This window comes from Ochotona curzoniae, unplaced genomic scaffold (assembly GCF_017591425.1).
Source record: "Ochotona curzoniae isolate NIBS_2020 unplaced genomic scaffold, NIBS_Ocur_1.0 contig_2688, whole genome shotgun sequence".
Lineage (NCBI taxonomy): Eukaryota > Metazoa > Chordata > Mammalia > Lagomorpha > Ochotonidae > Ochotona > Ochotona curzoniae.
The window spans coordinates 23432153-23448782 of NW_024465553.1; the positions used below are offsets into that span (position 1 = coordinate 23432153).

At 37.0% G+C, this 16630-nt stretch overlaps 1 protein-coding gene across 2 annotated transcripts in view; it reads right to left on the minus strand.

The window, feature by feature from the left end:
* FUT8 (fucosyltransferase 8) overlaps nucleotides 1-16630 on the minus strand; it is a 131726-nt gene that overhangs the window by 31231 nt on the left and 83865 nt on the right. The window contains exons 6-9 of one of the 2 annotated variants that reach the window (XM_040975437.1): nucleotides 9391-9506; nucleotides 9119-9281; nucleotides 8424-8525; nucleotides 8-122 (exon numbers count right to left, since the gene is read on the minus strand). In XM_040975437.1, coding sequence (XP_040831371.1) covers nucleotides 8-122; nucleotides 8424-8525; nucleotides 9119-9281; nucleotides 9391-9506 — 496 coding nt within the window. The remainder of the gene's footprint in view (nucleotides 1-7; nucleotides 123-8423; nucleotides 8526-9118; nucleotides 9282-9390; nucleotides 9507-16630) is intronic. The other variant, XM_040975438.1, reaches the window with a different exon arrangement.

Below are 16630 nucleotides of genomic sequence, written 5' to 3' on the forward strand. Positions count from 1 at the left end.
TTCTTACCTGAAGATAAGTTATTCTCCGCTGAACCAACTCTGTCAGATCTTTGGCCTCTTTTTCCCGCCAATCACCAGCTCCATCTGTTTGACTGAGGTAGTATAGATCTGTCATAATAGATCTGTTTAAAAAAAGAAAATCAAAGATCTAACTTATTTGTACTGCCTCACTGGATTACACAAAGCCACAAGAAAAAATTCTTCATAAAGACTGACGCTCACATTGATGACAGAATCCATCTTTTATTTTCTATCCAGGTTGTACAATTAAAAAATCATTCTCTCCCACCCAAGATTCATTCCTCTAAGCACCTTTTTTTACTGTTGAGAAAGCATACTTGTTCCCCCAGGCTAGTCAGCTAACTTGTTTTCCAAAACAAATCACCACAGAAATCTGAGGTAACCAGATACCCAAAGCAATGAGATAGGCAGATTAACATGAGAACGAGAGAGAACGGGTGTCTCAAACAATCTGTCTCTGCTCAACAATCTCTCATGTATTATTTCATGTCCCTCGTAAATTTTCTCAAGTTTGCACTTGCAGTGGAAAACAGCAAAAATTTTGACACAACTGCTAAATGATGGTCACAAAATTTCTTAAGAGACTGAAGGTAAATATTTTAAGCTTTGCGGGTTGACTTTGTAACAGGAAAGCTGACATAACACATGAATTAATGTGAGCAGCTGTATTCCAGCAAAACTTTATTCACAAAAACAATGAGCCAGATCTGACCCTTGCGCTATAATCTGCTTGCTTATCCTCACCTAACCCAGTAGAATATTTGTAAGATCTTTTCATATTCTGTGTAGTATCAGTAATGTCAACTGTAACATGCTAGATTTCCTTACGAGTAAATTGAAAGAGTGCACTATGAAGAGAGACTTGAAGTACAGATGGTTTTATTTATGTTGCATTTAGTAATAAACAGTAAAAGTTGTCTCCTCTCTTTTTCTAACACCCTCCCAATGCTCATTCCAGAGTCAATTTCTGACCACACTGCACCTCCAGCACTGCTGCAACTCAGTCCCCATCTTCTCTCACTGGGTTTTACAACAGCTTCTTATCAGGCCTCCTGATTGCCATCTTTCCCTGTATCTATTCTCAAGATAGCAGCCAGCTACTGCTAAAACCCAAGCACTATTCTTTTGCTCTTAACAGTGAACTAACTGGCTCTTCATGCCAATCAGAGTCAAAACTAAAGTTACACTTTGATCTACAAGAACCCAAATAAAATGGTCTCATTTCTTATGTCTTATGCCTTGCCTTACTCTTTTGAGCCATATTGGTCTTACTGCTAACGCCTGAAGATGACAGGCAGAGTCCTACTCCAGAGCTTTCACGTTTGCTCCTCCTCGCTCTGGAAGGTTCGTTTCCCTGACATTCATTCAAATGGTTCCACTCAAATATCCTTCAAATCTTTGCTAAACATTAACTCCACCAGACCATCCTACACCATTCCACATATAAATACAACTAACCGCCATATCCATCATCAACATCCTTTGGTTTTCTCTTTCCTTCCCTATATAATTTTTACTCTAATAGTTACTACTACACTGGAATTCCTTCCACAGTTTTTTTTTAATAGTGATAATACATGAACAGTTGCTAGCGACCCTCAGAGGGCCACTCCAGAGCTCTTACTAACTTAGCTCTAAAGTGTACAGCTAAAAGGAAAGATTGTTTAGGGCTGGTTGACAATACTATGATGTACTGAAGTCCAGTCATAAAATGATCCCATAGCCAGTTTCCTGAGGGGAAGGCGATGGGTCAGTAAGAAGGATTCATTGTAACATATGCTGAAATGAGGTGCTTTCCTTAAAGGCATATAATACCTTCTTAAGTACTCTTCTATCGTAGTTCTTAATTAACTACATGACAAATCACGTATGAGCAAAGCAATGACAGTCCATGGGAAAGCTTCAGTAACAGAGAAATTATTAGAATTACACAAAATAAACAGATAACACTTTACATATATTTGATGCTAGCATTTTGAATAAAACATAATTACCAGTAAATCAAAATTTAAAATCTTGGACGTTGGTGTTGTGGTATAACAGATTAAATCACTACCTGTGATGCCAGCATCGCACATAGGCCCTCTTCGAGACCCAGCTGCTCCACTTCGGACTCAGGTCTCTGCTAATGTGCCTGGATCCACAAGCAGCAGAAGATGCTCCAAGCGCTTGGGCCCTTGTACTCATGTCAGAGACCTAGAAGTTGCGGGCTCCTAGCCAGGACCTAGCACAGCCCTGGCCATTGCAGCCATTGGGAGAAAACAGACAGATGGAAGATCTCTGTCTTTTTTCTCTAACTAGCTTTTCAAATAAATAAATCAATTGATTGATTAAAATGTAAACTTTGGCCACAGTTTATAATATTCATCCTAAATTAATAGTGGACCAACTCTGGATCATGCTTTGCAGTATTACAATCATCTGTGCAGTGCTTCAGGCGTTTGTTCAATGTGTTGACTTTGAAAATATGCAGGTCACCTTACAGTGCAGATATTTCCATTTTTACCCCTGAAATAGGGTATGGATGTATTTAACATGTGATGCTTTATCTATTTTTATACTTACTATCTTCAATATTTAAAGTATCCTATTTTATTTCATGCAATAAAATAGTTTCTTGGGGGGGATGCAAAAAGCAAATCTACAATTTATTGCCTTATGAAATTAACCTGCCACCTTACATTCTGAGAAGTTTCAACTCATTAAGCTGTTTTTCTGATTAGAAAATTGAGTCTCCCATGGACCTTTTACTAGGTAACCGATAGTATACTTCGATAGTTACTAAGGAAAAAGTCACTTTCCATAGGAGACCGAGTTGATCACGGAAATGTAATATATAGGGCTCAGTGGAAAGCATATTAAAATATTTGCTTAGTTTTATGAGCCTTTTGGCCATCCTCCACAACACATTCATTATTCTTTATATTTCATAGTTTTCATCACATTCAGATGTGGTCATTCATTTTATTTTTTCCCCTATTCATCACATAAATGTGATCACAAAATCCATTGCATTGTCTGAACATTAAATTGTATTAATACTGGAGAGGTGGTACAGTGAAATAACAAGTCTGTCAGCCAATGCCTGGTACAGGAAATAAGGTAATGCAACATGCTTTGCTTGGCTTTATATTAACTTACTTAAACAGGTGTGGATATTCACAAATACATGTACATGTGTGCATACTGGCATGTGTTTCAAACATATACACAGGAAAGACAATACAATTCATGAACTGTACTTCAAAAGCTGTTCCCTGTTCAGCCTCAAACAGGTAAAAACTTTCGTAAGCCTAATTTGGAGAGAAAAATCTTTGACATGTAAAATTGGCACTTTTTATGTTGTCATATATAGAGATCAACCCTGTCATCTTTGAGAATGAATCTAATTTTTTAGTAAGTTAGAAAATAAAGGCAGTTTTTAACATGTCAGATCAAAACTAAATCTTACCAACTAGTTACATTCATTTCACTATGTGCCTAGAAAGTACAATACACAAGCAACTGAAGACTCGAGATTTTAAAAAAGAGGGGGTAACATCAATTTTTTATGCTTATGCAGAGAAGATCTATCGAAGCAACTACTATATTTCATAATTACTAAACTTAAACTTATTAAATTATCTCCATCTCCCATCTCCTGAGACCTGTTTAGGAAGCCAGGAAATAACCTTAAACTAGTTTTTGCTGATTGAATTTTAGATGTTAATAGATACTTCAAAATTTATTTTTTGGCCTAAGACCTGAATGTAATCAAACCAGAAAGAGTCCCTTATAGCCCACTGTTGAGAAATACGGTGACATTCCTGCAGGAGCCACGGGTTTTCAGCGAGTCCATCCTTAACTCTAATCTCGTCTAAGAGTCCCAACGGCAAAATCTTTCTGTCTTGGTTTTGACTGAAGATATTGAGAAATCCAGTTGGTGAGCAATGCTTCTGAAGGCCTGGTATACAACCAGGCTAAAATTTGGGGAATACAAATTCAGGGAACATGGTCACCTGAGGATAGAATACAGATGCCTAAAGACAGTAAGAAAAACAGAATTTATACCTTGGGGGAATAAAAAGAAAAATACATTTATTTATTAAATTAAAAATCAGAATTATAGATAGGGAAGACAAGACAGAGAATGAGGAAGAGAACCTTCTGTCTGATGGTTCACTCTCCAGAACGCTACAACAGCCAGGGCTGTGCCCACCCAAAGTCAAGAGCCAGGAGTTTCTTCTTCAGGTCTTCCATGTGGATACAGGCACCAAGTACTGGATCTATATTCCACTGTTTTTCCAAGGCTATTGGCACATAGCTAGATCCAAAATGAAGCAGCCAGGACACGAACCAGCATCCACACAGGATGCTGGCATTGCCACTGGCGCCTTTACTCACTACATCATAATGCTGACCCCAATATCTTTGAGAGCAAGCATAATATGACAAATGTTAAAACCTCTGTTTCAAAAGTTGGCTAAATGTATGCTTTTTGTATTCTGTATTACTTTTTCTATTTTAATAGTCATAAATATTGCTTTAAAATAACAATTTATTTTTGAATAATATAAAATGTTTTGGTCTGCATCGATTATGCCACTAAGGAACAGACTACAAAAAAAAGTTTTTGGTTTGTACCCTATTCAAAATGTTAAACAGAAAAGTTTCCCTAAATCAGCCCAGCAAAGAGATAGAATTGTGCAAAAAAACCTCTGGGTCAAGAAACTGATGTGTTTTTCTTTTCTTTAAATAATGTAGCTTTGAAAAATATTTGTTTATTTGAAAGTAAGAGTTCCAGAGATAGAGGGTAAAACAGAGAGTGACCTTCCTTGGCTGGTTCACTCCCCAGAAGGCTGTACCCACCAGGGCTGGACCAGGCCCTCAGGAGAGAGAGCCTCTTCCAGGCCTCACACATGGATGGCAGGCACTCAAACAGGTCAGTAGTGGAGTGCCAGATCCTTAATTGAGCAGCAGGGATTAAAAACTGGCATGCATTCAGAAAACTGCACACTACAGGTAGCAGTTTATCCATCACGCCACAACACTGGCCCTGAAATGATCATTTCTTAAGGAAAATGTGACTAACGGATGAGGCTGTACTACATCTGGACAAAAGGCAAAAAAAAAAAAAAAAAAAATGTACCTTGAGTTTTGTTCCAAGGTACTTTACATTAGTCTGTGCCTTGAACAGAAATAAGAAAAAGTGCGCAAACATGACCAAGGGACAGGGAGGGAGATGAAGTTCCACTGCCTTCCTGCACGTCAGGGAGGAATTGTTCACAGCTGACCTTAGCGTGGAAAAATCCAAAAAGTTCTACAACAGAACGAGCTCAACGCTACCACAAAGAACTTATGCCAGGCGAGTGACTCCCATCCGCTTACACTCAGGGCTCAGGCCTTGCGATCCTCCACTGAGCACTCTGACAGTCTCCCCTTATCTGTACCAGTCTTGCAGGGAATAAGAATTTTGTTAGTCATCCTTATGCAAGTCTAACTAGAACCTATCAGAATCTAAAACACGTTGGGTACTTAGAAAAGTAAGTTACCTATTCTCCCTCACTTAACTATCATGCTTTTGTGCTACAGACAGTATCATAAAGAAAAAAATAAAGCTGAGAAATGCTAAATATTCTGGAATTAAGAAACAGGACTTTTAGAGCAGTATGACCCTGTTCCCCACATAAGCTGTGAAATGAGTGAACATTAACTTTAATTATGAAAAGAGAAACACACTATTCTCCCCTTATTTGTAGGAGACATTCAAGATCTTCAGTGGATATCTGAAGTTTCAGAGTATCAATCCCGATATAAAATTACGTTTTTTCCTAGACATTTTTGTGTAAGTTTAACTTACAAATTAACTGCATATGAGCTTAACAACAGTACTCTTGTGCTTTAGCACCACTGATAAAAGTAATGGTGATTGGAACACGAGGGTAGCAAGCTGATAACCATGAGCTGTTGATCTGATCCCCACGGCTTGATGGGATATACAGTGAGATTCTCCAGGCACACACAGGGACTTCTGTGCTGTGGACTTGGGGTGCACTATCCTCCTGGCACACTGATGTTTTCCACAAACTGAAGTGCTCTGAGTCCTACTGTTTGGATTTTTTGTGGAGTGCCATTACATAGGGATGAATTACATTACTTGGCACTGATGGTTTTCTCAGCTCTACTCCCAAGTCCATCCTCAGAGACCATGAGACAGGAACGAAAGCTCAGACTCTAATGACACAGTTAGTCCTTCTTGCAATCAGTCCCTGTCCTGAACCTATCTGGGACAGCACCAAGAGTCCCCTTATTAGAATAAAGTCAGCTGTCTTGAAAAAGAAAAAAATCTGGAGGCATTATCATTCCAGCTTCAAACAATACTACAAGGCCATAACAAGCATGACCAGTATGATATGATACTGGCATAGAAGTGGTCACATAAATCAACAGGATAAAAAAAAGCTCCAAATCATTCCACAGATACACAGATTAATCATCTCGGACAAGGGCACCAATGCGAGGCAGGGAAAAAGATGTCTTCAATCAGTAACTAGGAAAATTGGATACCCACATATAAAAGAATGAAAATGGATATTCACTGAACTTTGTACATCTTACAATACATTAAATTAACATGAAAAGGCTTAAACACTTAAAACTGAAATTCTTAAATCTCTTAGATTGAAACATAAGAAAAAAAAATTAAGACATAGGTTCGGGTAATGATTTTTTTTCAAAATACAGCCCAAAATATAAAGCAACATGAATAAAAATAAATAACTGGAACTATGGAAGTTTGACAGAAAATATTTTTAAAAAATTTACAATATATTTTAGTGCAAGAAAAAGTTGGTGCACCAAAAGGAAGGGTGACTTGCAGTAGCCTGGGGTGGGAGAGAGATAAGTTGGGACATGTAAGTCAAAATGATAAATAATTTCTGAGGATCTAATAAACAGCCTGGTGACCAAAAATAATACCATACTGCTTACTTGGAATTTGTTAATAGATAATCAAATAATTGGGTGATGGGAAGAATGAGATTGAGAAAAATATATTTATATGTTAATATTTATTTTGTTATGTTTATTTGAAAGAATTATGGTTTCGGGGTTGGGGGGATTTGGGGGTGGTTTTTAAATATTAGTTGTTGTTTTGTATGTATTTGGTTATTGATTGGATTAGTGTTTTGAAAGGTTTTGGTTTTTTTTATTGGAATTTGTAATAAATAGTGTGTATTTTGGAAAATTGGTGGGGTTAGATATTATTGGGAGGGGATTGTTAGGATTTTGTATTGTGTATTATGGTTTGGTTTTATTTTTTGATTATTGATTTATGGTTAGGGTTGTGAGATGTTTTGTAGTGATGGGTGAAATTTGTATATATATGGTTTTGGGGGATTGGGTTTTTGGGTTTGGTTGGAGAGATGTGGTGATGAATTTTTTATTTTTGAAGTTAGTGGGTTGGAAGGGAAGGATTGGTTTTGTGGATTGTGCTACGTAGAGTTGGTTATAGTTGGGCGACGATATCTCACATCATCTTTAGAATGGTTCATTGCTGCAATGTTTGGTTGTGGCTTGCTCATGATTTGGATTGCTGAATTCTCATTTGGCTTCTTGGAATTAAGTTAGGACCCTGTGAAGTCGTACCTCAGATTCATTATGATTTACGCATAAGACAATGAAATAAAACTGACTTGGGTACCTTTACTTTACATTTTGCTGTCAATGGAGTATCACTAACACACACTAATCATACTACATTCAAACTAAAATCCAACCAACAAAAAATGCAATGTTGATTTACATCAATTTTTTCCATAGACCCATTTACTAAATTCACTTTCTTTTTTTTTTAATTAATTATGTTGCATATGTGACACAATTTCATACGCTCTGGGATTCCCCCAACCCCTCCCCCTAGCCTCCCCGCATAGTGGATTCCTCCACCTTGTTGCAGTATTACAGTTCAAATTACGTCAAGATTCTTTCTTTGCAAACCTATATCAAGCATAGAGTCCAGCATCTTATTGTCCAGATATATTCAACGTTTTCTCATTTGCACACATAATCTTGAATTACATGAACAAACTAGATGTGGAAAATAACTAAAGAATTATGTTCAGTAACAAAGACCTTAAAAGAAACTTTAGGCCTAAAATCATCTTTTAGGGTAAAAATATATTAAGGACAAAATTATATATGGTCTAACTGTAGGTTGTTAAAAATTCCAAGACTGGGTTATGTATGGCCTGATAATTCAATGTTTCTTGAAATCTATGCTATCATTTCTCTGTAGATTCAGTTATATTAATATTATTCCAGTAAACTAATAGATTTTATATGTAATTTTATTTAAAATAGCCAAGCAATTTTTAAAAATCATTAAGATTTCTGATACTGTTAACATTTATGAACCCTTTCGCCCTTGTTTGTGTGGGGTTATTCTCTTCACTGTGGCAGACTTTACTAATGCAATAATTTTCCTTTTATTGTTCGCTAATGAGACAGTAATTGCCATCAGAATCCTACGGGGAACACAGGCTTTTAAATAGGAGAGACCTAAGTATAGGTCTAAGTATAGGTACTTTTAATGATTCTCAGATACATTTTATTTTGCATGAACACATTGTCACCAAAAGGTTTTGTTTTCCATGCAATATAAACCTCATAGTATTAAATGTGTAAATAGGAGAAACAAAATTAATTAGGCATATTTTAAATTCTTTTCTCTGGAAATAAATGGAAGAAAAGTCAATAGAACGTTCCTTTTTTATCATTTCTGTTGACCTTTTCTGATAAGTCCTTAAAAGTGTTAAAGGTTCTGCTGTTGAAATGAGAAACAGTCAGTAGCTGCAGCCCAAGTTCTAGGCTTCCAACACTAAGCACAGATTAAGGACATTCACAGCACAGTATTTTAACATGCTCCTGGGGACACCATTACCCTCAGGATTTCTTAAGACACAAAGATTTATAGAACATATTTTAAATAATATTTTCTGGTGATACATTTTGGTTGATCATTTACCATTAAGCAGGGAAATTCATAACAGTTTGAGTTTCCCACTCTGGGTTATAATTTTCACTGAAGCCCAAATGAAATGTAAATGGAGAATAATACCTTTCATGATCTCCTAAATCTGCAAGAAATTCATCTATATGTCTTTGGAGTTCATTTCCTTCTAAATTCTTTAATTTCTTCAATTCACTCTGGAGAAAAAACCAGAGCTCTTTAGCTCCGTTTTCGATCCTCCTCCTCAGGACTTCGTGATCTTTCCCCAGACCTGCAGTAGGACAAACACCATTTAAGACATTTTGATAACAGGAAACTTCTAATTATTTACGCTAAAACAAATATGTTAGAAGAGTGGAAAGCACTGTGTAACTACCTACCATTTCTGGTTTGTCTCTTATAATTTTCAATCTGTTCTTTGGCCTTAACAAGTTGCTCTTCTAAGACACGTACCCTTCCTGTAGCTGGTCCCTGATCAATAGGGCCTTCTGGTATCCTGCAGTTTAGAGAATAAAATTTTAAAATTTAACTTAGTAAATTATGCAGCAAAATAAAATTTTACTTAGCTAAAACATGTTTCTTTAGTAAACCAGCCTGTAATTTTTATACAGCACAAAAGATACACCAAATGAATTTTTTCTTCAAAGGTGAAGGTTTAATTATAAACACTGGAATTATGCAGAGCACAACAGAAAATAATGTCACTCAACAGAGACATCTGATATCCCACAAGTTAAAATGTCTTTATAGTTGTTTCTTGAAAACAACCATTATTTAGAGTACTACCATCAATGACAAAGTGATCAATTCTTCATTAGTGTTGAGAATAAGCATGGTGAAGGAGAGCACTAAAGAAAATACTCAAAGGGAATAGCACATTATGACATGTTCATATAGCAAATATAAAGCCTTTTACAATAACCACAATATAAATTTGTGTTTCAGTTCATGAATTTATGACTTTAGATTAATAAGAATCAGTTTTACAGAGAACAGAAAGACAAAAGTAGAAGATAAAATGTTAGAAAAAAGAGATTAGCATTCCGTTCTTTTCTCTAAGAACAAAAATATCAGTCAATAATATAAAATATTAGAACACAGCAGACACATCCCAGGCTCTTTTGTACATACCAGCACCATCTATCCATTCAACATCTTTATAAACTATAAAGTCAGAGTTACAGTGATAGAGTGAGAGAGAGATCTTCCATCTGCTAGTTCACTCTCCAGTTGGCCACAATGGCCTTGGCTAGGCCAGGCCAAAGCCAAGAGCCAGGGGCCAGGAACTTCATTCAGGCTTTCCACATGGTTAAAGGAGCCCAAGCGCTTTGGCCACCATCCACTGCTGTCCCAAGCATATGATCAGCAAGCTGCATTGGAAGTGGAGTAGTTGGACTTAAACAAGAGACCATATGACATGCTGACATTGTAGGCTGCAGCTTAACCAGTTGCAACCCAACACTTGCCCCCACTGCAGTCCTCTGACAACAAAACTAAACTCCTGCAGAGAACCAAGAATGCAGACACTAGGGATCATCAGGTCCTAATTTCTAAGCTTCCCTCCAGTGCAGTACATTGCCCTATTTCATGATTGCAAATCAACCTCTTACTAAAATCAGCTCAGTGAATTCAGGGAGTGGCATCACAGGTCCTACAAAGTCCTTAGTCACCAGACTTACAATGTCATTGATTTCCCCCTTAGCTAACATCATAATGTTGGGTTTCCTCTTGGGGGTTTTCTTCTCCAGGAACCATAAGTCCAGCAAAATGTAATTGGACCATGGATACAGCACTTGCAGGATGAGCAGAATGCACTCTGCTGGCATCTGAATTCCCTGAAGGACATGATTTGGCTGACCAGTCAAAGGATGTCTCTGGTTTGTCATGTTCACAAGGTGAGCACGCACCACTAAGCCCCAAATCTCACTCTATGAGAACTCTTACACAGAACCCCCTGAGGAGCTAAGGGAATTAAAGACAGTTACCCAACCGCCTGTGGGGCTTTGCAATAAACACCTGCACTGTCTTATTGCATGCCTGACAGGCAGACCCAGCCTGGGGGATTGTCCATAACAGTATATGGTTTCAGCCCAAACAAAATCCATTTCAAACCTCTGATCTCCCAAACCATAAGAGATAAATTTCAGTTGATTTTAGTAACCACATTTGTGGTACATGTCAGAGCAGCAACAGGAAACTAATACATACATACATGCATATACATCCTGTTCCAAATTGTTGTGAACAATCCATAATGGCTGATTTTTTTTTTTACTTTTTTTTTTACTAAGATTTATTTATTTATTGGAAAGTCAGATATACAGAGAGGTCAGATATACAGAGAGGAAGAGAGACAGAGAGGAAGATCTTCCGTCCACTGATTCACTCCCCAAGTGAGTGCAATGGCCGATGCTATGCTGATCCGAAGCCAGGATCCAGGAACTTCTTCCGGGTATCCCACATGAATACAGGGTCCCAAAGCATTGGGCCGTCCTCACTGCTTTCCCAGGCCACAAGCAGGGAGCTGGATGGGAAGTGGAGCTGCCTGGATTAGAACCGGTACCCATATGGGATCCCGGGGCATTCAAGGTGAGGACTTTAGCAGCTAGGCCACACCGCCGGGCCGGCTGATTTGTTTTTAAAGTAATTTAATTAAGACAATTTGTATAAACATACTTAGCACACTGTTAACAAACATTATGGAGGTTATTTTAGCCTTGTTTAATCATTTTAGGGATGAGCTATGATCTTGAAAGTTACTAAGTATCTATTGCTATCATTGCAATCAATTTAAGAGAACTTAATTTTTAAATTGTAGATGACAGAAATTAAATTCAGATGTTAATAAAGTCCTGTGGCACACAGACTTTGATACAAAACAGACTTTTCTAAGCTTTCATTTTTTTTACATAACTGATGAAACCAAATTAACTATTAATTCCTTAAAATATTTCAGAGCAATGCTTGGTAAAGAAGTTATTGTTACAGCTATGTTGGCATAGCTAAAAGTACTTTATAATTTCCTGTGGATTTAAATTCATTAAATTCAAAAGGAGCATGAAAAACTACCATGCTCCAATCATGAGTATCCATGAAAAATTACCATGTTCCAATCGTGAGTATCTGAGGTTGGAGAAAACGAATGGAAAAAGCTTTGTTTGTATAAGTACAAACTGAATAATGATCAATATAACAGTTAAGTGTATGATTATCCAATTTATAAGCACATACTTATAGATGTTCGCAAATGAAGCATGTCATGAAATAGTTTGTGATAAATATGATTTTTAAAACTCAGTTCTTAATCTCAGCATCAGATGGCTAAGAAACAATTTGAAAACAAATTATTTCTGTAGCTTTATTTTAGGAGCAATATGGCAAAGGCAGAAAATTCTTTTTTATAGAATACATTTTAGTTAAAGAAAGTTTCAGACAATAGAAATATTATATGTACATTCTCCTTATCTCATTTCTTCACATAATGTTGGAATAACATCAGAAGTAAAATAAGTATGAAAAATCAGCATGTGATCTTTTCAGTACACTTCCACTGAGTACTAAATCCAATTTAATTCTAATAAGTCATAATGGCACTAGTGAATTGCACATATTATTATGTATAATATAATCAAAACATGAATAAACTTTAGATAGAGAAAAGCACTGGAGAAGTCAATGTAAAACAAAAAATCATGAGAGTTGCTCATTCTAAATTCTGTTCAGGAAACAGTCTGTGTGAGCAGTCTCTTTGCTGATTACTTGGAGAATGGAATATTCTCATTAGTCACCATGCAAAAGACAAACGGGACTTTTACTTCTGACCAAGATGTGTTAAAAGAGATCAGATTACCACCCTGCCTGGAACAATCCAAGGTACAGAGAAAAAGTAGGCATCAGTCAACAAAAGACAGTCCTCTGCAGAGGAGAAAACAAAATGAGAGCCCTGTGGCCACACGAGATTACTGCCCTGAGGGAGATTCCAGACTAGAGTACGGAGAAAGAAATCCATGCCAGTCTTGGTAAATATCATGAATTAAAGAAACCATCGAAGCATCTAAGAAACAAGACACAGCCAGGGTACTGCAGAGGACAGAAGTTTACAAAGAACTCCAAAAATCTGCACAGGTGCCCTGTGAGTCTAGAGTACTGACCGGCACAGGCACATCAAGAAGAACGTGGCAAGGATGACCTGGCATTCATGTGGGTCTGTGTGGGAACAGTACCCGATCCTATTAGGGTGAAAATACACTGCCGTTGGCAGCAGTGTAGGGTAGTACAGCCACTCCCCAAATGGCCGCAGAGGCCAGAGCTGGGACAACCCAAATTCAGGAGACCAGAAGCCACATCTAGGTCTCCCTTGTGAGTGCAGGGTCCCAAGGTTTGGGTCATCCCCTACTGTTTTCTCAGGCCATTAGCAGGGAGCTAGATGGGAACTGGGGCAACTGGGACACAAAATTGCATCCATTTGGGATGCTGGTTCCACAAGTGGAGATTTAACCTGCTACACAATGGTGTGGGCTCAAATTGCTCACTACCAAGTAAGAGGAGAAAAGGAATAAACAGGTAAAGATAGGGAAGCAAAACCACAAAACTCAGCTCAGGATTACTTTAGAGTAAAAATAAAACATTTATGAAGCTGAAATGCAAGCAAATACTAAAACAAGTTACTTTTAAAAGATCCAGTTGACGTACTTGTGACAAGTCCCTGTTTTACATTAAAATATAAACAACTTTAAAGAAAGTAAATACTCAAGGTAAGGTTTAAGGAATTCAGACACCCTCTTTCAGACACACTAAAGTTATAATAAATGTATAACATTAGGCTTACGATCAAGCCACTCTACTTTTAAAACTTATACATTTTAAAGAAGTTTTCTACACATAATATTTCCCAAGTCATAATTAACTTACATCATGTATTTAAAAAATACTAAATATTCTTTTTTGTGAGAATATCTTCTGGCCTTTAGATTTATAGCACACTACAGAATTTTTATCAGAGCTTATAGACCAAATAGATCTAATAAGCTCTTATAAATAAACAAGCTAATCTCACTACAGCAAATGTTTCAGATCTAAAGTTCAAAGGGAGGGTAAAGGTCCTGGTGTGATGGCTTGGTGGCTAAATTCTCACTGTGCACACATAGGATCCCATATGGGTGCTGATTTGTGTCCCAGCAGCCCCACTTCTCATCCAGCTCCCTGCTTGTGGCCTGGGAAAGCAGTGAGGATGGTCCAAAGCCTCGGGACCCTGCACCTGTGTGGGAGACCTGGAAGAAGCTCCTGCATTCTGGCTTTGGACCAGCCCAACTCTGGCGCTTGAAGCCACCTGGGGAGTGAACCAGCAGAAGTAAAGTCTTTCTTTCTGTAAATAAAAATAAATAAATCTTTTTTAAAAATACAAAACAAAGGGAGGGCAAAATGACAATGCTGCGATTACCAGTTTATTTCGTACAGTGGAATTCTTAAAACAAAAAATTGAAACACATGTAAACTTTACATGCTAAAGAATATTGTTGGAACTCTGGCTAAGAATGTATCTGGGAGCTCAAAGGATAAGTTTCCTACAGCAAAGTCACGAGCCCCTTATATGCATGTTATCCTAGACCAGCATTACCTAACACAAGCACGTGGTCTGACAAACTATTACTCCGCTTGTGGTGCCAGCAACCCATATGGGCACAGGTTCATGTCCTGGCAGCTTTACTTCTGAATTTTGCGTCTCACCTATCTCCCTATAATTCCTTCTAAAAAATTGCTTATTTATATTCCTGATAACAAAGTGGACACTATATTCTAAAAGTATTTTTCTGTTTATTTTAATGCTCACTCTTTCACTTAAAAGTTGGGAAAGTTGGCTTATGTAAAAATTAAGTTTTATTTTCAGAAACTTATAAATAAGTCTATGAAAAAACGATTAAAATATTTGTGCATTTTTATGCAACTTCTGAACAAAATATATTTTCAAACAATATTTGAATCTTTGGAATAGTATATATACTATTAAAGAAAGCATTAATTTTCTCCATAATTCAATGATGAAAATAAATTAACCTCCTTCATGTTCCAGCTGCTCCACTTCCCATTCAGTTCCCTGCTAGTGGCCTGGGAAAACAGTCGAGGATGGCCCAAACCTTGGGACCCTGTACCCACGTGGGAGACCTGGGAGAAGCTCCTGATTCCTCGGTTAGGATTGGTTCAGCTCTGGCCATTGTGGCTGCTTGGGAAGTGAACTAGTGGATGGAAGATCTTTCTCCCCGTCTCTCCTTCTCTCTTTCTCTCTCTGTATCTGCCTTTAATACACACACACACACACACACACACACACACCCCCATCGCAATAACAGTCTAGATAGGACCATGCTTGGAAAAGCTGTAGCCTAGAACACTGACATCCTATGAAAAAAACTAATCACAAACTCTTAAAATATGGTTTCTGAAAAAAATACAAAGAGTGAGAAAGCTAGAAAGACAAAGAAATCTCTTCTGTTATTGAAACAACGAAACAAGTCTATAGTTGCTAGGTTTTAGGGTGAATATCAGTGTATTTCGTTTCTTATTAAACTCTCTAGAGAGTAAACAAGATGAACTAACTTTCCTAGCTATTATTCTCCAAAAATCAATCTCGCATGAAAATCTGGAAGTTAAGAAAGAATGATGCCTCTTGAAAACTTCAGTAATATTAAAATAATTGATCATATAAAAAAGGAAGGCAATTCTTCAGAATAACCGTCTGGTCATGGCTGCAAATGAACTAATAGCTTTGGAGAGAATTTCACGTAAATTATACAACAATCCCAACAGTTCCAACTGAACAGGACTGCTGTGAAAACAATGATTAATAAGTTAATTCAATCTAAATTTTAAGTATGCATAGGCACATCCAAGTTTTTAAAATGTGGCTTTTATTATACATCTATATTTGCAATCATAACATCAAAGTTTTTAACTTTCTATTTTGCATATGTATGTACATGTGCTCAACTCTGAATTGCTTTATTGAATGTAATCTTAAAAATAATAAATCTAATGGGGCAGAAACAACCATTAGAGCTTAAAGAGGATAAAAGAATTAATCTTCAATTCTACTGGGAGAGTTTAAGAGTCTAGATCACTAATCTTTCAGATCATTTTGCAGATGTTGTTTCCTTTCTTTATATAAAAAAGTATATTTTTTATTTAATTTATTTTATGTTATTTTTAATTTTACGGTACAATTCTATAGACTGGCATTTCCCTTACCTCCTCCCCAAATTCCCTCCCCTGAACTGATTTCCCCATATATACCATGCAATAGTAAACCCTTCCTAAGCAGTCATAAGTCCATCATTCTGCTGTTTAAGTGCATCCTGACATTATGGGTATGGAAAATGGCAGAGTCCAGTATCCTAATGTCCAGATAATATGTAACAGTTTCATTGGGAGCCATCTTTGATTTAGAAGTACAGATGCATACTGAATTGTAGAAAAATTTATACTTTCCAACCCTATGATATTATTTATGCTGAGACTTTAAGAAGCAAAAACAAAATATTTGCCAGCCATAGCAATATATTTTTAAACAAGAATTGATGGAAGAGAATGATATAGAAGGTAAACAAAAATCCATGTTCTTTGATA